This window comes from Eupeodes corollae, chromosome 3 (assembly GCF_945859685.1).
Source record: "Eupeodes corollae chromosome 3, idEupCoro1.1, whole genome shotgun sequence".
Taxonomy (NCBI): domain Eukaryota; kingdom Metazoa; phylum Arthropoda; class Insecta; order Diptera; family Syrphidae; genus Eupeodes; species Eupeodes corollae.
In genome coordinates this window covers 77,200,085-77,221,900 of record NC_079149.1, presented here as the reverse complement: position 1 = coordinate 77,221,900, position 21,816 = coordinate 77,200,085, and the positions used below count along the sequence as shown (strand labels likewise).

Here is a 21,816-nt window from a genome sequence, read left to right as displayed (position 1 = left end):
AAAAACTATATTCATTCAGTGTTGATCAGTTTAGCGACTACATGCATTTGAAAGCCTGTATTCATGAAGTTCTTTAAGGTGCTGCTTGATATTACCGCATTATAACCTGTTCAAAATCCACGAGGAAGAATTTCACATTCCAGTTAAACCGTTTTTTTTTTGCTAACAATGTTAGATGGCAGCGTGCACTGCCCTATCACCTTCATTATCACAAAAATTTTACATATGCGGTGCAAAGCCATCCCAAATGAATAATGCCACTGTTATTTCGAAAGTCTGAGAATGCACCTTCAAATGTCTTTCCATTAAGTCCGCTCCATTCTTCAATTCGTTTCATGAGTGTATTCTTCACATTCATAGCATACCGGATTGTTGTTAAGGTTTGGCAAGTCAAAGAACAAGAAAGCAAGAAAAAGTCAAAGCCAGAGAAGAGCTCATATAAACAAGATTTAAAATTAAAACTAGCTTACGCATTTACATAATAACTAAACAAGCTGGCAACTCTAGCGATGGCAATAAGGCAAGGTGATTCTTTCGAGACGAAAATAAAACGGCTGGGATATTACATATTACATTAAAGTTCTAGCGTCTGCTTTTCCCATTAATTTAGATGCTTTTAAAACATGTGCAATCAGAACTAGACCTTCATATCTTGAAAAGTATGGATGGTTTTACATGCCAGTAAGAGTATATAAAGTTTTGTATCATGGCCTACAAGTGGTTGTTTCTTGCAATCTGCCGATTGGTCCTCGATCTTTTAAATTTCACATCTAAAACGTTTTTGTAATGTATTTTTCTGCTAAACTGTCGATGATTGTTATTTTAATTTATGTTTTGTTTTTTTATTAAATGTTTTTAAGTTTATAAATTGTATCATTACAAATTGTACAAACAAAAATTAACAAAAAGTTTTTTACTGAGCCAAATGTATATTTTACAGAGTTATATGCCAAAGTGCAGAAAACGTACGCTTTCACAACTTTGTAAATCACGTTGGGTTCTTAATATGTTAGAAACTGTAGTTTTATTTTCTTCTGCATACAATAGGGCAAGAGCTCTGTACCCCAAACATTTCGTGAAGTATATTAATGATTGTACTTAAATTTAGTCCTTTACATATTAACGATAAATCTTGCATAAACAATTTATCAAAAATCATAAACTTGTAAGCGACATTAATTTAATTCCGCTAGATGAGCGAATTCCCTCAGTCCGAAATGGAGAATAATTGTAAACTGGTAAGCATTCCCTGAACGAGCTTCACAAATGAATTATTTGATGGGGTGAAAATGGGTTTAAGTGCCAAATAACAGTCTAAATTTCACGGACATTTTTGTTTGCAAAATTAATTGTATTACTCAAGGCATTATAATAATGTGACGGTGATACATTATTTTTGATCTTTTTCAATTTCATTTCCAGGAAATTCATGGAAATATAGTTTCAAAATGGTTTCGCGTGGGTTTTTTAAAATTTATTTTAATTGAATTAAATGCTAAGTTGTAATAAATTTATTTTTATTTTATTATCAGCAATATATCAATTTGTGTTGAATTTCGCTACTGGAGTCTAGACACAGGTATTTTTATCTTTCCTGCCGATTTGTATGCAATTGAACTTGATGACTTAGTTCTGGAAGCTTTTTTCGTTGTCCATACCTCAAGAGTCAGTGGAAATATCGACTTTAAATAAATGTTGTTATACAGATCATAATGCAGAAAGATGCGGTAAGGACTATTTAGCAAAAAAAAATTGTCACGTCGAATTTTTCACGAACAAGAAATTATTTTAAATCCAAAATAAAAATATATGCAATGAAGAATTAGGTTTTTGAGAAAGAATCGAATAGGTTATTTAAAAAATAATAAAAAACCTACAAAAAAACATTACTTGAAGTTGGTTAAAATTGAAAAATTGGAAAAATTTACAAGAAACTGATAAATATTGTTATGACCATTTTGTTGAAATTCTGAGCAAAACAAATTGACCGACGGGATGGAAAGTTATCAGTAAGGGTCGCATCCCATTGTTTTTAATTTCAATGCAACTATAAATTCTGTAACACAGCATACATCTTCATTTCTCCTTTATTTCAGTTTAAGATTTTTAAAGTAATACCCAGTAAAAATAAACTTTAAACCTCAGATTAATTCACATTCCGATGAAAATTGGTACATACATACATACACTAAAGGCATCGTTATCAACAACTTGTAAAAAGTCCACAAAAATTCCATGTGAGCATAAAAGTTATTAAAGTTTTTTGTCAAAAATGTCCTTAATAGCCCTATTATAGCTATAAACTAGCTATCAACTGGATACATGATACATAACAATATTTGTGATGCAATGGTATTATGGCTATCAAATATGAACTTTGTTGATAAACTGTGAATTTTATGATTATAATGAATTTTTTTGATACACTTGGTATTACGGATATCAAAAAAATAGATGCACATCAATTTTCATATCAACCCTAAATTCTTGTACGTCTCAAATACTTTTTAATTTAGAAAAATAATTGTAAAAGGTACGTTTTTTTTTATTCTCTTGATAGAATAAAATATAAATGTAAAGAAACGGCGATTTGTATGCAATTCATTTTTAAAATTACTTTTTATTGACGATGTTTAATTCGGTTGCTAAAGGTAAATTTAAGGAATTATGACTTTGACGGAGTTGTTTTTTGAAGGGAGCTATGATGAAGTTACCTCAAGTCAGCAATTCAAAAAAGCAGAGCATTACGTGATTATAAGGGACTTCGACTTTTTTCCAAGCAGGAAACACCTAGCAAAATATTTGCAATATTTTTCGCATAGAAATTTTGTCTACGGCCAATGTCTAAGGCCATAATTATACCCACAATTCTAAGTATTTTGTTTTAAGTACTAGGTCCCCTTTCATTAAAGTACTCTTTACTTTTAGCTCGGAAATTATAAAAAAATGTAATTTGTATTTATCATATTTTTTGGGAATAAACAATTTTATGTCTATTTTTATTTTCAATAGAAACATTTTCTGTGAGAGTGTTAGCTCTCACACTTTTATTTTGCATACCAAAATAATACTCAAGTTAATATATAGTTGTTTATCAATTTTGCATTCATTTACGATAGCAATAACTGTTTTGAATTTATTTTACCAGTTTAATGAATTAATTCATTATTTTAAGACATTTATGAGCGAAAAAAATTCATGCACTGCAGCATTATAATAATTTTACGTAACCAATTTATCCTCCATCCCTAACAGTACTGGCACACAGGAATGGTTAAGAGTTGTATGTAAGTCACAAGGCCCTTGTTCTCATGGGACTGTTGTGCCACCCAATTTTTTTTTTATTTGTCATAAAAAAACAAATATTAATTGAAAACGAGCCAAAACCATAATACTTTTTCTTTTCACAACAATAACTTCAAATCTATCGTTTTCAAAAGAATAATAAAACGCTTTAAAGAAAAAAAATCACTATATTTTACTTCTGTTTATAAATTTTTGGTCACAGGTCATAATATCAGTTACATTTTTGTTATTATTTATTTATTTTTTTATAATTCTTTTCAGGACAACAGCTTCGAATGGCATCATATAAATGCTTTTCAAATTAACCTTTTCGCTGTAAAAAAAAAATAAATACTAAGTTGAAATTATTGAACTTATTAATTACCCTCTACGATGAGGAGAATGACTAGTAAGCAAAAAGTACTCCATAATATTTTCATTATCTTCAATAGAATTACTTAAAGGTCCAATTTCTTCCAGTTTATCGCCAAAGTTGACTAAGATTCGATATTCATCCTGTGGCGATGATCTTCAGAAAAAAATCATGAGCATTTTTAGCAAAACAGGATTCATATCTCTAAATCTCACCTTATAACTTGAAATACTTGATCATTAATTGCTCCATAACTCCATCCTCCATTATCCTTAAACGCTTTGTAAGCTGGAGATCGTTTTAGTTTCTGCAATTCCTTGAAAATATTTAACGTGCTTCGATCTGCTCCTCGCTGCACTTTAACGTTGACTTTCTTATAGTCATCAGATATTGGTAACCAAGTTTTTGAGGAAGAAGAGAATCCAGCAGATTTTCCATCAGTCCACTGAAATGGAGTCCGCTCAGGATCTCGACTGTCACAAGATATTTCTGTGCATTGTGTTTCCACATTTGACATCCCGATTTCTTCACCCTGTTAAAAACAAATACATATCACAAATATTTAAAAAAATATTTTTCTAAATATTTTTCTGTTACCACTCCTCGAGAATAGACTTACGTAATACGTTACAGTTGCACCGGGAAGAGCAGTTATTATTACATTGACTAAGTCCACCTTTTCCTTACCAAAATTATAAGCTATCCTATTATTGTCATGATTGCCAAGCTAGAATTAATAATTCACGATGCACTTAATGTTTTTGGGTTTAATTCAAAAAACAAATTTACTTACCACCCAATTTGCTGTTTTGTGCTTATTCCACATGACATCCATCCAATTTTTGATCGATGTTTCCAGGTCACGGGCATTAGAAGAACCTCTCAGTCCCATTAAATTAAAGTTGAATGGTAAATGCGCCCCAAAATGTGTTCCATTCCCAAAGTACTGGTCAATAACATTGATTGGAGAATAAGCTTCTGCTAGCAGAATTCTTATAATGAATACCAAATTAAATGTAAATTAATATGGCTAATGTATTAATGATTTTAATTTGAATTTATTAATATTATGTTTAGAGTTTTGCATTAAATTAAGTTTTTTTTATCAAAAATTATGAGAACAATCTAAAGCAATTTTATTTTTCGCTTACATTTTCGAACTTACAATTCATATTTAAGAATTGTTTATAGTAAAAGATAAAAATGTTAGCCTATCCCACAGAATTAATGTTCAGTTTTAGAAATATAAATAAAAATTGTTTGAAATTTTAATTTGTTTTTAAATTTACCGTGTTTCTCCACCGTTTTCCTCTTGATATTTATTTAAGTAAGATCTCCATTCATATAAGAGCTCTACTGTTTCATATTGATCTTTGGTGTAAATATGGTCCAAATATTCATATTTTTCAGGATCAGAAGTGGAGCCGCTAAGTGGCTCATCTGGATATGTTCCGTCAGCATTTACTTTCTCAAAAATATGAGGAACAGCATCTATACGAAAACCATCGACACCACGATCTAACCAGAATTTCAGAACTTTAATCATTTCCTCCCGTACTTTGGTATTTTTATAGTTTAAATCTGGCTGTTTTACTTGAAATTGATGCAAATAAAACTGTTGACGCTTATCATTCCACGTCCACATCTTTCCGCCAAAAATGCTTACCTATGGAAAAAGATATTTGGTTTGTTCCATAATTATGTTTCTATTTAATACTGTACCCAATTTGATGGGGGAAGCTTCTTTCCAGGATTATTTGGATCGTCTAGTCCGTTTTCCCATACATAAAAGTCATCATATCCGTCCTTGCGTTCTACTGACTTCTGAAACCATTCACACTCATCACTTGAATGATTTGGAACGAAATCTAAAATAATCTTGATCCCTATCTTTTTAGCTTTTTTGATCAATTTATCAAAATCATCCAAAGACCCGAATATAGGATCGACTTCGTAAAAATTAGAAATGTCGTAACCAAAATCGGACATAGGGGATTTAAAAATTGGTGACAGCCATGTTGCAGTTATTCCAATTTCCTTAAGATATTCCAGCTTTTCTGTTATGCCTTTGTTTCAATAACAGGAGAATAAGAAAGTTATTTAAATTTCTAAAAAATTTATTAATATTACCGTTAAGATCTCCAATTCCGTCCCCATCACTGTCCTTCCATGATCTGGGGTAAATTTGGTAAAGGGATGAATCTTCCCACCAATCGGCCGCGGCAGTGGTAGCTGTACATGTTGAAATGTTAAAAAATAAAAACACACAAATTAACACAGAAGATATATTCTCTCTCATGGTGGCCTTTCTTGACAAAGCAAGATATCAAACTAAACACAAAAGTCCTAAGCGGAAGAAGAATGTTATCGATTAAACTTGAGAAAACTCTTTATTATGTTTACACAGATATTTAAACAACGATTTTTTGTGTAGAAGTGATATGCCACTTTAATATTGCGATTAAAAGATTTACAACAATGTTATAAAAATAAGTAATAAAATTTAAGTAATAAACGTATCACCTATTGAAACAAATATTTTAGTGATATGAAATTCATAAATAATTAGCTTGGGATACTAAGTTCCGAAATAGAACCTTCGAATGATATTTAAATTATGAACAGTGGTAATGATGGCATGGAGCATTTACATCTCTTGGCTAAGTGTAATTGGAAGCTATTTTAAGTTTTTTTCAAATTCTCTCTTGAATAAGTAACAGCTCATATATACTACACAAAAAGAAAAATCATTAGGAAGTTTTAAATAGAAAAAACACGCTTATTTGTGCCAGACAGGAATGCAAACAAAAAGTAAGCAAGATAGAAATTGGGCCAGAATATTAAATATTGTAATACTTTTATCTAATTTAAAACTTCAATAAACTATATACTTTACGACATGTTAACAATCATTCTGTCCCACTACAACCCCTTTACTTGAACACACTATGGAATAGGAAATAGAAATAATGAAAAATAATGTTTACTTTTTAGTTCATTATAAAATAAAAGCATGCTGCTAAATTTTATTAAGATACATATTATTTGTTCATTTGGCGTTTGTAACCAGATGCAGTTCCTACACTTCACATTATAGAAACTTATATTGACACAAACTCAATAAATCGTTAAAAGCGAATAGGCAAAATGTAAATTAGGTTTTCTGCCATTTTTTTTTCATTGCACAAACAATGATTTTATAGATCTTTGTTTGAAAGTTCGTAAGGTATGTTGATATAATCGATTTGATTTAATGGTATTTTGTATTGTAGCCAGCCCTTGAAAGGGTTACCAATCATAAGAATGACAAAAATTAAAAAAATTTCATGTATAGGTACTACAAGTGCAATGAAGACTTCACCAACTGCAGCCCTATCGGCATTCTCCCGTTAATTTATTCGTGAAGAAACTGGCGACCAAAAGCGCATTACGTTTAATACAGCGTTATAACTGGAAAAGGACTGCCTTTAGTCACAGACACATAAACACTATTAACATAAATATTGACACTCAGACAACCTATTTAAAGCAATAAAACTTTCAAATTACTGCAATGTCTTTCAAGAAGAAGTACTGGCGCTAAGGATCTTTGTTCCCTCAATTTGTCGACAGCCTGGCAGCGATCAAGGCTATATCTGCCAATGTCACAAAGTCAAGGTTTTCAGATAGCTTTGTTTACTCAGTGAACGCAAAATGGTTACCCTCTGTTGGAGCCCAGGACACTGCGGCATTGACCCTAATAAAAGGGCAGACAAATTGTCCAAGCCATATGGTGTCAATGATATATGTACATATAGGCCAATAGAACAGGTAAATAAACAAATTCACACAAGTTTCATTCAAATTGAAAAAAGTAGTTTGGCTACTCTTGAAACTTGCAGAGTTTCTAGAAACTATGACCTTAGATTTCTAAAGGTAAAACAAAACTCCTCTTGCAACTTAGTAGACCACAGGTTTCCTATACTATTATATATATATCCTAACAGGTCACAAATCATGGGGAACTCACATGAACAGAATGGGTATCGGATTATCTGATTTATGTAGAGGACGAGAAGGCGGAGGAAGATACCTTCCATTTTCTATGCGAATGTCCAAGCCTATAGCCAAAAGAAGAAGGAAAGTATTACGAAATTACTTTTTGGATGGCTTATGCGACGTCTCGTCCTTGTCACCTAGAGACATTCTGAAGTCATAATGGTTTAGGATTGCGGACTCAACCTTAATCCTCATCAACCGTCCCAATCCTTTCCCTTTCCTGGGGAGCATAATGGGTCCAAAGTGATCCATGTGAGAGGTTTTCTCGTACTATACAGATGCATCAACCCATACAACCTAACCTAACATTAACCCAAATTATCGAAAAGGAATAACATTTATTTACAGTGCATCGAAGAGTTATTAAACTCGGTTAAGAAAATAAGATCAAAAACGTTTAAAAATGCACCGTTCTTTTTGTTCTATTTAAGTTTACAATAAATTCCTTTCCAAAAGCTCTTAAAAGCAAAATAGACTCAAAAGTTATGAAACTTTTTCAATGAACTCATCATTATCATCATGATAAAGTACAAGGAAGTGCAACGTTGGTGACCTCAACTTTAAGACCTTTTTGTAAGCGCTACAAAGCATGTCAATACGCAAAACATGAGTTATTGGTCGAAAATTCAAAAATCATGTTTGCTTCTTTAATCACTACTTAATCCACACAAAGTAACTGTATGGTGCGATTTGCTTGCCAGCGCGAGCGTTATTTGGCCTTATTTTTTTGTCAACGATAACAATCGTCACATTCCTGTAAAAGGCCTGCGTATCGCACCATGATTACGGATCATTTGTGGTCCGAATTGGAAGATATGGCCTTGGACGACATGTGCTTTCACTGGACGGTTCAACACAGTATTTTGTTTATTTATTGAGGAGTAAGTTTAATGTGTGTGTTCTATAAGGAACTGGACAATTCAATTGGCCACATATTTCGTGCGATTTAAAAACTTTAGACTATTTTATTTGGTCGTTCGTAATATCTTTGCGTTATACCAACAAGCTAACAAGAAAACATGCCCTAAATTTTTTGATTGTATATAGCGACGTAAAGGTTAATAAAGTTATTGAAATATCTCAAATGCTTTTATATTTAGTTTAAGACTCGCAATCTAAGATAAACAAAATAATTTTGAATTCATTAAATTCGCCTAACTTTTTGCAACCAACCGAAAAAGAATTTAAATATTTGCGTATTTGCATATAAATTTAGAATTGTCATTCATGAAAAGACGATGTTGTGATTCCTATGTTTGTATATTTATGTTAACCGTATTGGATATAAAGCAATCAGTTAAACTTTTAAAATTCTTATTCAGGTGCAATTTAATTGAAATACATATTTTTGCTTGTAGTGTTATGCAACTCAAGCGCCACTCAATTGTTGAAGTTTTATTGACTCTGCTATTATATTTGATTAGATTATTATATCACGATTAGACTTTTATTTCATTGAACATTATTTGCCATAAAATATATATTTTTTATATATTATATCATCACCACCTGCATAGTGTTTTTTATCATATGCACTCAAGGAAAAAAAGTACTTTATGTGTAAAAACATGTTGCCCAGCAAATTAGAATTTATTTTTTTTTTCAGAAGAACACGACTTTTCTCATAGGAGTACTCATTTTGATGAGCATTTCTAGATGTGATGCATTTCAAATAATTTTTCTCCCGAAACGTATACATTTTTTAAATCTTCGCTTGGTATTATATTATTAGTTAAAGTACATAATTTTTAACATTTTGGTAGAACAAAAATAAAATAATGGCAAGCATTAGCCGTGAGTTGATAAATTTAGTTAAATTGCTTTTACAAAACAAAGTGTAAAAGTGTGTTTTCTTTTTTCTCGTCCATTTCTTCAACAAATGTATATTGAGTGTCATTTTAAAACACCACATATACAGAACTAAGTAGAACCACATTCACCGATCCTAAATTTGGTAACTTATTGCATCATAATATATAATCTATGTATTAATCTATATCAATCTGTTGACCAATCAATCGATTTTTATATCCATCTACCAATGTATGCATCTATCTATCTATTTATTTACCTATCTATCTATCTATCTATCTATCTATCTATCTATCTATCTATCTATCTATCTATCTATCTATCTATCTATCTATCTATCTATCTATCAATCAATCTATCAATCGATCAATCTATCTATCTATCTATCTATCTATCTATCTATCTATCTATCTATCTATCTATCTATCTATCTATCTATCTATCTATCTATCTATCTATCTATCTATCTATCTATCTATCTATCTATCTATCTATCTATCTATCTATCTATCTATCTATCTATCTATCTATCTATCTATTTATCTATCTATCTATCTATCTATCTATCTATCTATCTATCTATCTATCTATCTATCAATCTATCAATCGATCAATCTATCAATCTATCAATCTATCAATCTATCAATATATCAATATATCAATATATCAATCTATCTATCTATCCAACTATCTATCTATCTATTTAAACTATGGAGTTGACTCATCCGACTCTTTTTTTTAAGTGTACAAACTAAACAAGAATTATTATGCACAAAATTGATTACTATATTTTATTTTTATAGTATAGTTTAGGTTAATATTGACTTAATGGTTTTTGTGTAATACATGCAATAGCACATGCTATTGAATAACCTTCAAGATAACACCAACAGATCCTTCGATCTTCATTGCTTGAGAGTCCACGATTTGTCTAAAATAAAAATATATTTTTAAACAATATTAGTAGTTTTTTTTTTCATTATAGTTTAATCTTACCCGTCTTTCAACTTTGATTGCACTGAAGCAGTTATGACTTCAACACTTGCTCCCTTAACATCGAAGAAATTGTTCAAATTTATATTTTTGTCTTGTTTTCCAAGATTTAAAACAATGATGTAGCAGTCATCTCCAATTTTTTCCCTAAAAATAAATTGCAATTAAATTTATAAAATTTTAAATATGTTATATTCTTTTGAAAAAAACCTCTTGTAAACCAAAATTCCTTCTGATGGAGCCTTGATATCAAAAGTTCCTTCGTCGAAGGCTGGAATATGTCTTAGACTCAATGCCTTTGTAAAAATCTTTAAATGACTACGAGATGCAGACAGTTGGTTTTCAACATTCTTGGTCGTATAGTCAGCATTAGTCGGTAACCAGGTTTTTATTGCATTACTGAAACCTATAATTAAATATCGCATTAATGAAAGTACATAATAATCTATGCATACGATTTTGAAATAAACTAAACATTTGATAAAAATACTTCCAATTGTTCTGTTCTTTTTCGTAATGTTACTTTTGTGGATATAAATCATATTCGAAATTAAATTTACTAACCAGCATTCTTTGAAGAATTCCATTGGAAAGGTGTACGGGCTGGATCACGTGAATAGCTGTTGTAGTTGTCTGGATTTGCACTGCATCCTTGAGGATCTACTGTATCTTCCCAGGAAATTGGTCCATCTGTCATTCCAATTTCTTCACCCTAATTGGTTACAAAATAGTTCAAGAACCTTTTAATAGCATAATATCTCGAATAAAGATTCAAGAATCAATTGAAACATTAAAAGATAGTTTTCTTACATTATAAGTTACAGCGATTCCTGGTAGAGTTTGTAACAATATATTCAACAAATCTGTTCGTTCTGGTCCGAAGCGAGAAGCTAGTCTTTTGTTGTCATGGTTACCTAAGACCCAATTGGCATATACTCCTTTGGGCATTGTCTTAAGCCATCTGGTTATTTGGTAGCGGAAGTCTTTGGCGGTACTATTTGCATTCATTGTGTTCAAAAGTTCAAAATTAAATGGAACATGTGATCCATTGCGAATTCCATCTCCGTACAATTTCATCAAGTTATCGAAACTTGTGTACGCTTCTGTCAGAAGAACTTTAGTTTCGCCACCATTCTCCTTCTTCCAGTTATCCACCAACTCACGCCATTGATATACCATATCGAACGTTTCAGGTTGATTATTTGTGTAAATATGTTGGAGATGGCAATAATCATCCGGATCAGGGCATTGTGAATCCGTCCTCACTGGTTCATCGGGAAATTTTCCATTTTCATCAATGTATTCAAAGAGGAATGGAACAGCATCAATTCGAAAACCACTAACACCTTTTCCCAACCAATATCGCATTACCTTTTTCATTTCTTCAACAACAGCTGGATTTCTATAGTCTAAATCAGGTTGCATTACACCGAATTGATGCAAATAATATTGCTGTCGTTGTTCGTTCCACTCCCAAGCACTGTAACGAAATGATCCAAGCCAATTATTTGGGGGCTGACGTTCACCGGTCTCGCTATTAATTGTTCCATTTTGCCAAACATAAAAATCTCTGTAGTAAGGATGTCCAGCGGCAGAGAGTTGAAACCATTTATGCTTATCGCTTGTATGATTCGGGACGAAATCAAGAATAATTCGGATCCCAATTTGCTTAGCTTTTTTCAAAAGATTTTCAAAATCTTCAACTGTTCCATATTCTTTTTGTATTTCGTAATAGTCTGAAATATCGTATCCAAAATCTTCCATAGGAGATTGGAATATAGGTGAAAGCCAAGCAGCTGTAATTCCAATGTCCTTTAGGTATTGAAGATTTTCAGTGACACCTTGCACATAAAATAAGACAATTATAACAATTAAAACTTTGACTACAAAATTTATTTAAATCAAGTATACCATTTAGATCACCAATTCCATCTCCATCACTATCCTTAAAAGAACGTGGGTATATTTGATAAAAATTTCCATTTTCCCACCAGTCTTTAGCACAACAAACTGTGCCAATGGCCAGGAATATTGCTAATAGAAATATTTTAAATTTCATATTTAAGTACTTGCTAAGTATAGAAGACTAATTAATTTCGAGATGGAATAATTATGGTCAGTATTTATAGGAACAAGTTTAAGAAATCTTGTAAAAAACACATGTGTAACACCTGTTAAGTTAATTAGAACGACACACAGTTTAAATACAAAACACATCGTAAGTCTATTTATTTTATTTCTTAAAACTATATAGCTTGCACATCATTAGGTAAGGTTATTGAATACACCTGACATTAATTAAACTCTATTTATAATTATTATATCCCTGGTATTTTCAATACAGGAATTTCCCGCGTATGTTCAAGTGGAAATAATTAAAAAAAAAGATAGTCTTACATTGTTGTTTGCATCCTCCCTGTTTTCAGTTTAACTCGAATTGCTCAGTGATCGGAGTGCAAGTAAACATAATTTTGGTGTTTTTTTAACTTCCCATAGGAAGTTATTGTAATGGGTCCGATTCGACAGATTGAAAATTTTGACATTTCTCGACGTTTCAAGGTCCGTAGAGTCGAAATTAAGATTTTTAGAAAGACGTCTGTGCGTGCGTACGTCCGTACGTCTGTCGTCCGTTGGTCCGCTACGTTTTTTCGTTGTCCATAGCTCTGGAACCAGAATAGATGTCGACTTCAAATAAATTTTGTATACAGATAAAAAGGTAGAAAGGGCTCTCAAGAAAATTGCGTGGGTGTTTTTTTTACCATAGCAGTTTAAAAAAGAGGTGTACATTTTGGTTAACCCTAAATATCTTACGAACCAAAAACACTACAGACTTGAATTAAATTGTATATAATATACTGTAACGTGATACCAAACAAGTATATTTTCTGAAAAAAATCCAATAACCGTTTTTTTTATAAATCAAATACACTGACAAAAAAATTGTCACCCCGAAAATTTTACGAATGAAAGATGATTTTATCTCCAAAACAATTTTGTGCAACGAAAAATAAAGTTTTTAACATCTGGTAAAATTTTGAGCAAAATCGAATTGACAGTTTTTTTTTATAAAAAAATAAAAAAAAAAAACTATCAAAAAATAATACTGAAACTTGGTAAAAAATTACTTACTACTCAAAAAGCTTTTAAAAATAAAAAATATTGTCTTCAAACTAATTTTATTTCACAGAAAATATTGTTTTCGATATTCAGTAGTTTTTTATTAAAATCCAACAGTCAGTATTTTCATAAAAAAAATAACATTTACAAAAAATAGTACGCAAATTTGGTAAACATTTTTGTTGGGTTCTTATATCTCTAAAATTAATTTAATTCATCCAATTTGTAAAAACTTAAGAAATGCTACTAAAATTAATAAAAAAAAATTTGTTCGACTAAAAATCTATTTAACAAAATTAGATTTTCAAACTAAACTATTTCTTTATATGAAAAATATTGTTGGTAATTTTAAAATTTGTAAGAATGATACAACTAAAAACTTTTTTTAACCCAACACGTAAACCTACAATCTTTTAAGGAAAACAAATATACAGCGGTATGGGTGTTATCAGGTCGCATCCCAGCCTCTTTTTTTTTTGTAATAATTTCCAGAATCTGAAATGCAAACATATAGACATATTGTTTACTAATAATAAAATTGCTAGGATTCGTTTAAGAACTTAATTTATTATCCATTATCTGTTGTGTTTTGTCAGGGAACCGAAAACAATTTAAAAAATATATTTTAAACCGAATTATGCCGGAAATATTTATCTGGATCACAAACAAATTCTTCCTAACATTAAACAAAAAACAGCTTAAAAAGTATTTTATTTATCAATATTTGAATTAGTATAAAATATACTTATACAAGTGGTGATGATTGACTATTGATTGCAAGATATTAAGATGTACATATGGTGTTTTGGAAACCTAAGTTCTAGAAAACCATAGCAATTTAAATCAAAGAAGTAAAGAAAGTAAAATTTATCGACGAAATTCAATAGCACATAAAACATGTATTTTCAAGCAATAAAAAGTACATATCAACAATATTTTTAAGATGAAAATAGAAAATTTTGTAAACAAAACTTAATTAAAAAAAAAAACGCTTTAACATGAACCGAAAGCTCGACACACATAACATATCAACAGTATATTGTTTACTTATCTCTTAATAAACATTAATATTTTGTCTATTAATTTTTAAGTTCCAATAAGCTCAAGAGCATTCATTTTGAAATTCAAAATGTATTCAAAAAATAGTTGGGATTGAAGCTCTATATGTAAAACATAATATACAATATTTCCTATATATATTAATATTCAATGACGTTCACCTGAAGAAGGTAGAGAAAAGCAAAATGTAAGTGTACTGTTTCATTGACATATCCTTTGCGACCAATGGCGAATAATAAATTCTTATCTTATTCAAACTTTAATAATTTAAAAAAATGGCTCTTATAAATCAAGTTCTTTTGATTAATTAATTGACATATACATATTTAAAGACAAACTAATTTTTCAGGTTAATTTTCAAGTCTTAAAATACATTTAATAACTTTTTTTTGGTTGATTTTATTTAAACATACATTTTAACAATAATTTGGTTAATACAATAAATGTGATGAATATCATTGCCAACTGCTTGACAACTAAAATTATAGTTTTTTACAGATTAAAAAAAAGAAAGTGCAGTAGTTTGTTTCCCCGAGATAATAGTATAGTCTACTGTAAAACATACGGTGCAGTGAACTTTTGGCTTGCTCCGTGTACTGTTCTCTTGAGGCCTAATCATGAGCAATGTTTCCATTTATTCATATCACTCTTGCGCCGCACAAAATATAAACAGCTTCGAAGACTCTGAATTTACTGGTATGTGCAATTACCTTATTATTATTAACAAGTTTGTCAGTGAAAAGTTTTTCCATGCTCAAGTTCTTAGCAATCCAGACTCCTAGATATTTGTATTCCTTCACCATTATAGTGTCACATCGCTCACTTGCACACGATCTTTTCTCCAGTCACCACTTTCCAAACTTCAGTCAATGACCGAACTTTCTTCCTACTTTTCACCTTCAGTTGCACCGTGTATTATAAGGAGGCGGAAAGTGTTGCAAACTTCAAGAAATTCACTTTCTCTTGCAGACTCTTTGGATATATTAGCCAGTTTGTGCGACCCATTCGTAAGTTTTATTTTGTATTCACACAAAGCTGTAATCAATGGGGTTCAAGCAGTGTATGAATTATTATTTTGTGTCATTAAAATGTCAGTGTTTGTCACTTTCCATGAAACATCCCAATGTATAATTGTAATTTTTATTGATACATAAAAACTAATACTTAATTTTATAACTAGTTCGTAAGCATAAATCTGTTGATGTAATTATCGTAGATTGAATAAATAAGTAAATATACACCAATGTGATTGGTGTTGAATGAAGCATTGGTAATATACATTATAAATATTTTTAAAATCAGTTTGGCAGATTTCGAGATATTTGAACTTGATGTTGCAGTAGTAAAAATCAAGAAAATCTATATTTTTTGTCAAAGCAGCTTTTAATTTTCGATAAATTGACTACATTAAACAGATAGTGGTACCAAATTAAAGAACACAGAAATATCTTCTATCAATATATTTGATAAATGGTCAATATACTTTGAAGGAAAGAAATATTCCAGATATTTTTCCAATGCTGATATCTCGAAGCAATCAGTAATGATTTATAGTTTTGTTAGTAACGATGATTAGCTTAATTCATAACCTATATATTGATATAATAATGCTTTGTCATTCCCTATAGTCTATAACTAAATACCCGCTCTTACAAGAAACCTATGCTTAAAATGCTCAATTGTTATTAAAACGCGTAAACACAAAGGGAACAAAGATATATTCCAGCTTAACAAATATAAATATTTTGTTTGTGCTTGAAATACGATCAGCATGATCCAACATCAAAAGCAAATATCACCTTGGTTGTCGAATAATTCGCATAACAGTATAAAAATTCAATTGTTTTTTAATTCGATTTAGTGAAATAGGTTAAAAGAATATTTGTGCATTTAGTGCCTACAGTACAGCGAAACTGACCTACTTAGCAGAATTAAAGTCAAACGGCTTAGATGGCTGGGTCATGTAGAGCGAATGGACATCAACGCTCCAGCCCGGAAGATCTTCAAATCCAATCCCGAAGGACGGCGCAATAGAGGAAGCCCGCGACTCCAAGCGTGCGAAACTTGAGACAACTAGCTAGGGACCGAGCTGGCTGGAGACGCATGTTGGTTGAGGCCCAGGTCCGCCCCAAACTGTAGCGCCACCTTAAGTAAGTAAGTAAGTGCCTACAATTAAGAGAAACCTTACAAAAGATTACTATTTTAAATGGTGGGCAGAGAATTGTAAACTATTGGTCTAAGACAACATATTACAAAAATGATTCTTAATTTCAACAGCATAAAATTCGAATTTGTTTATTCATATAAGCGGAATGATTGTTTTTGCATTTTATTTCAACTATTTTAAAGCGTATGAAATCGATGACTCAGGTTATACCTTCTACTTAGGTACATCTTTTAAACGCTGATTTAAGTGTAAAATTGTAATAAAAAGACGTAGTATCAGGTATTTTATATAAAATTGAAGAAAAAAAAACAATTGAACGTTTTCTTTACAAAAACAAATTTAAAACATCAAATCAAATTTGGTAATCATTTATTTTGACTCAAATATTTGGAAAACATATAAAGGTTTTGACTTCAAAATTATTCAATTCATCACAATTTTTTGTATTAACATTTATAGGTAATTTTCTTAATCCAATCGCCATTTTTAACCCACTGCGATACATATAAACGGTGATTTTTTAAGAGCTTGAGAACTTTAAACAAAAAAAACGCGTAAAATTTGCAAAATCTCATCGATTCTTTATTCGAAACGTTAGATTGGTCCAAGACATTTACTTTTTAAAGATAATTTCATTTAAATGTTGACCGCGGCTGCGTCTTAGGTGGTCCATTCGGAAAGTCCAATTTTGGGTAACTTTTTCGAGCATTTCGGCCGGAATAGCCCGAATTTCTTCGGAAATGTTGTCTTCCAAAGCTGGACTAGTTGCTGGCTTATTTGTGTAGACTTTAGATTTGACGTAGCCCCACAAAAAATAGTCTAAAGGCGTCAAATCGCATGATCTTGATGGCCAACTTACCGGTCCATTCCTTGAGATGAATTGTTCTCCGAAGTTTTCCCTCAAAATGGCCATAGAATCGCGAGCTGTGTGGCATGTAGCACCATCTTGTTGAAACCACATGTCAACCAAGTTCAGTTCTGCCATTTTTGGCAACAAAAAGTTTGTTAGCATTGAACGATAGCGTCGCCATTCACCGTAACGTTGCGTCCAACAGCATCTTTGAAAAAATACGGTCCAATGATTCCACCAGCGTACAAACCACACCAAACAGTGCATTTTTCGGGATGCATGGGCAGTTCTTGAATGGCTTCTGGTTGCTCTTCACTCCAAATGCGGCAATTTTGTTTATTTACGTAGCCATTCAATCAGAAATGAGCCTCATCGCTGAACAAAATTTGTCGATAAAAAAGCGGATTTTCTGTCAACATTTCTAGGGCCCATTCACTGAAAATTCGACGTTGTGGCAGATCGTTCGGCTTCAGTTCTTGCACGAGCTGTATTTTATACGGTTTTACACCAAGATCTTTTCGTAAAATCTTCCATGTGGTCGAATAACACAAACCCAATTGCTGCGAACGGCGACGAATCGACATTTCACGGTCTTCAGCAACACTCTCAGAAACAGACGCAATATTCTCTTCTGTACGCACTGTACGCATTCGTGTGGTTGGTTTAATGTCCAATAAAGTAAACTGAGTGCGAAACTTGGTCACAATCGCATTAATTGTTTGCTCACTTGGTCGATTATGTAGACCATAAATCGGACGTAAAGCGCGAAACACATTTCGAACCGAACACTGATTTTGGTAATAAAATTCAATGATTTGCAAGCGTTGCTCGTTAGTAAGTCTTTTCATGATGAAATGTCAAAGCATACTGAGCATCTTTCTCTTTGACACCATGTCTGAAATCCCGCGTGATCTGTCAAATACTAATGCATGAAAATCCTAACCTCAAAAAAATCACCCTTTACATACATACAGTGTAGGCCGAAGCAAAAGCAACTTTTATTGCCTAGATTATTAAATAATAAAAAATGAAATATAGGATTAAATTATTGTATATTTGTGTTTTTAAAATTTAAAAAATAAAAAAAGAGGCTGGTATGCGACCCACACTGATAACTTCATATCCCGTCTGTCGATTTGTCTTTCTTAAAAGTTTGTCTATATGTACTCGTATCAATTTTTACCAAATTTGCGTACTATTTTTTGTAGATTTTATTTTTTATGAAAAAAACGGCCTGTTGGATTTTTATATAAAAATAACTGAATATCGAAAACAATATTTTCTGTGAAATAAAGCCAATATTTTTAATTTTTGAAAAGCTATTTGAATCGAAAGTAAATTAAAAAAAAAACTGTCAATTCGATTTTTTTCAAAATTTTATCGCATGTTGAAAACAAAATTTCTTATAAGATAAAGTTAGTTTGAAGCCAATATTTCGAATTTTTGAAAAGATATTTGAGTCGAAAATCAATTTTTACCAACTTTTAAAAATTTTTTGTTTTGGTTTAATTTTTTGTAAAACAACTGTCAATTCGATTTTTCTCAACATTTTTCAGAATGTTGAAAACAATATTTTTTATAAGATAAAATAAGTTTGAAGCCTAAATTTCAAATTATTTGAATCGATATTCAATTTTTACCAACTTTGAGTGATGTTTTTTTTTTAGATTTTTATTTTTTACCAAAAAAAAACTGTAAATTCGATATTTCTTAAAATTTTATCAGATGTCAAAAACATTATTCTTCGTTGTACAAAATTGTTTTGGAGATGAAATCATATTTTAGTCGTAAAATGTTGGAGGTGACAAATTTTTTTTTCAGTTTTTTTGATATATAAAAAAACCGTTAAATGGATTTTTTACAAAAAATACACTTCTTTGATATCACGTTACAATATATTATATAAACTTTAATTCAAGTCTCTAGCGTTTCTGGTTCGTAAGATATTTAGAGTTTACCAAAATGTTCACCTTTTTTTCAAACTGCTATGGTAAAAAAACCACCCACGCAATTTTCTTGAGAGCCCTTTTTGTATCTTTCTGCCTTATTTATCTGTATAACAAAATTCATTTGAAATCGATATCTCTTCTGGTTCTTGAGCTATGGACGACGAAAAAAACGTCTCGAACGTACGGACGTACAAACGTACGTACACACGCACGCACAGACATCTTTCTAAAAATCTCTTATTTGGACTCTAGGGACCTTGAAAAGTCGAAAAATGTCAAAATTTTCAATTCGACAAATCGGACCCATCACAATAACTTCCTATGGGAAGTTAATAAAACTTATTTTGTAATAGTTCATTAAATATAGCACATTTGGTGTGGTCAAAACAAAAGAAACTTTAAGAAAATTGATTTATTATTTTAGACTTACTAAAATATTGCTAGTATTGTTTAGCCAACCCCTGCGACACAAACGGAAACCATCGGAACCTTTAAAATTGAATTTACACTCGTCCAAAAGAGTACGTTCTCCATTTTCCACCATCAACAGCTCGTCTCCGAATTGTTCTCTCGCTTACGTTCTATAGTCGAGTTGGGTTCGTATTTCTCTCGATGATATAAAAGGGTATTTTTTAATTGATCTTATTGTTGCAGAATCCTCTCGTTTTGTTGTTTTTCTTGGTCTGCCACATCGATGAAACCTTATTTTATAACTAATGATAATTTACCGAAACTAAGTCAAAAGGTAAAACTTCAATATTTTTTTAAGGAACTACTTTGCTTTTACCCTAGATTAAAAACAGCGTATTGTATTTTGTTTGCATATTTAGATATGTATATTGTTTTAAAACGTGATCCGATAGAAAAATTATGAAATGAGATTCCAATTCAGCACAACGAAAGTCGCATAAATAATTTTTGCAAAAATATCTGGACCACCTGCAAAACTTTTTTTTTTCACCTACGACAAAGAGAAGATGGTTTCAAGCTATATAACCCTAAACTGGTGGCATATCCGAAAACCTATATGATTGAAATGTTGCTTACAACTCAGTTAATAAACGCCCATGTAAATCATAAAAATCCTTTTTTGGATAAAGTCTCATCCATTCAATTTGACAAATACTAAAATGTTGGTTGGTTTTAATACCTAAATTTTACCTACCAATTCCACCAAACAAAGTTAAATTCTTAAATAACCATAACAATTTGTATTAGTCTTGATTCATATCATTAAAGTTATTAATGAACAAGCTGGTGTCTTGGAAGGTTCATTACCGGGAAACAATTTAACTTGAATATAAGGAATTTGAAAAATTTAAATTGAGGATCCAGGTTTGATCTGTACAATTTCGTCAGTTACTAAAGCCCTTTTTATTTATTTGTACAAGGAAAAAGTTTTAGTAGTTTAAAATTTTCGATCTGTGAAGGTCAATCAATACGTTTATAATTAAAATACTGATAAACTAGGAAATATAATAACCTACATGTGGAGCAATACATATACTGCTAAAATTCTAAACTAAAATACTTGTGTCGATTTAAGAATAGAAAAGTAAACTGAATACTAAATATTAAACAAAGAAGTAAAAGGGACTGGGAAGCGACCCACACTGCTAACTCACCTTTGGTAGCAGCTAAAAATGTTCAAATAGTAATTTTTAAAGATGTATTCGAGGAAATAAATCAATATATTTTTATATTATGTCTTTAAATATTGCAAAATATTAAGAGCAATAATTCAATGGCATAAAACACTTGGAAGTCAGTATCACTTTTTTTCTCCAGATATTTTACTCATAATATAATTTTTGTTGTTTTAATTTTTTTATCAATTTCTTATATCTTTACAAAATAATTATAACACATTTGTTTATAAAATGCAGAGAGTTTGAATTCAATAATTTTGTTTTTATGAAAACACTTAATTTGAAAACCATTTTTTAACAGTTGTTAGTTGTATTTTTTTGCAGGTTTTGTAACAAATATCAATTGAGTTTTGAAGTAATTTTTTTTGAGATATTCTTTACGAAATTAGTAATATTTTTGGAAGAATTTTTTTTTTTAAAAAAACTGTCAAGTGAATTTTATTAATTCATTACATAATGTTATATCATGTATGTATATCAAAATTCTATGTTTCAAAATGCTGTTAATAGGGCTAAAATTTAAA

The 21,816-nt window shown here is 30.8% G+C and overlaps 2 protein-coding genes across 2 annotated transcripts; both read right to left on the bottom strand.

The window, feature by feature from the left end:
• Window positions 1-3,453: 3,453 nt before the first annotated feature.
• Window positions 3,454-6,002, bottom strand: LOC129950318 (maltase A2-like). Its single transcript, XM_056062213.1, has 8 exons — window positions 5,789-6,002; window positions 5,381-5,724; window positions 4,948-5,324; window positions 4,452-4,650; window positions 4,278-4,385; window positions 3,874-4,190; window positions 3,671-3,814; window positions 3,454-3,619 (listed from the first exon to the last, which is right to left on the bottom strand). The coding sequence occupies exons 1-8, from the start codon at window positions 5,955-5,957 to the stop codon at window positions 3,544-3,546; spliced, it is 1,734 nt and encodes a 577-aa protein (XP_055918188.1). The 5' UTR covers window positions 5,958-6,002; the 3' UTR covers window positions 3,454-3,543.
• Window positions 6,003-10,270: 4,268 nt separating this feature from the next.
• Window positions 10,271-12,600, bottom strand: LOC129952752 (maltase A1-like). The gene is made up of 6 exons (XM_056065564.1): window positions 12,413-12,600; window positions 11,312-12,342; window positions 11,066-11,213; window positions 10,712-10,907; window positions 10,505-10,648; window positions 10,271-10,439 (listed from the first exon to the last, which is right to left on the bottom strand). Exons 1-6 carry the CDS (start codon window positions 12,558-12,560, stop codon window positions 10,370-10,372), a joined length of 1,737 nt encoding a protein of 578 aa, XP_055921539.1. The 5' UTR covers window positions 12,561-12,600; the 3' UTR covers window positions 10,271-10,369.
• Window positions 12,601-21,816: the final 9,216 nt, after the last annotated feature.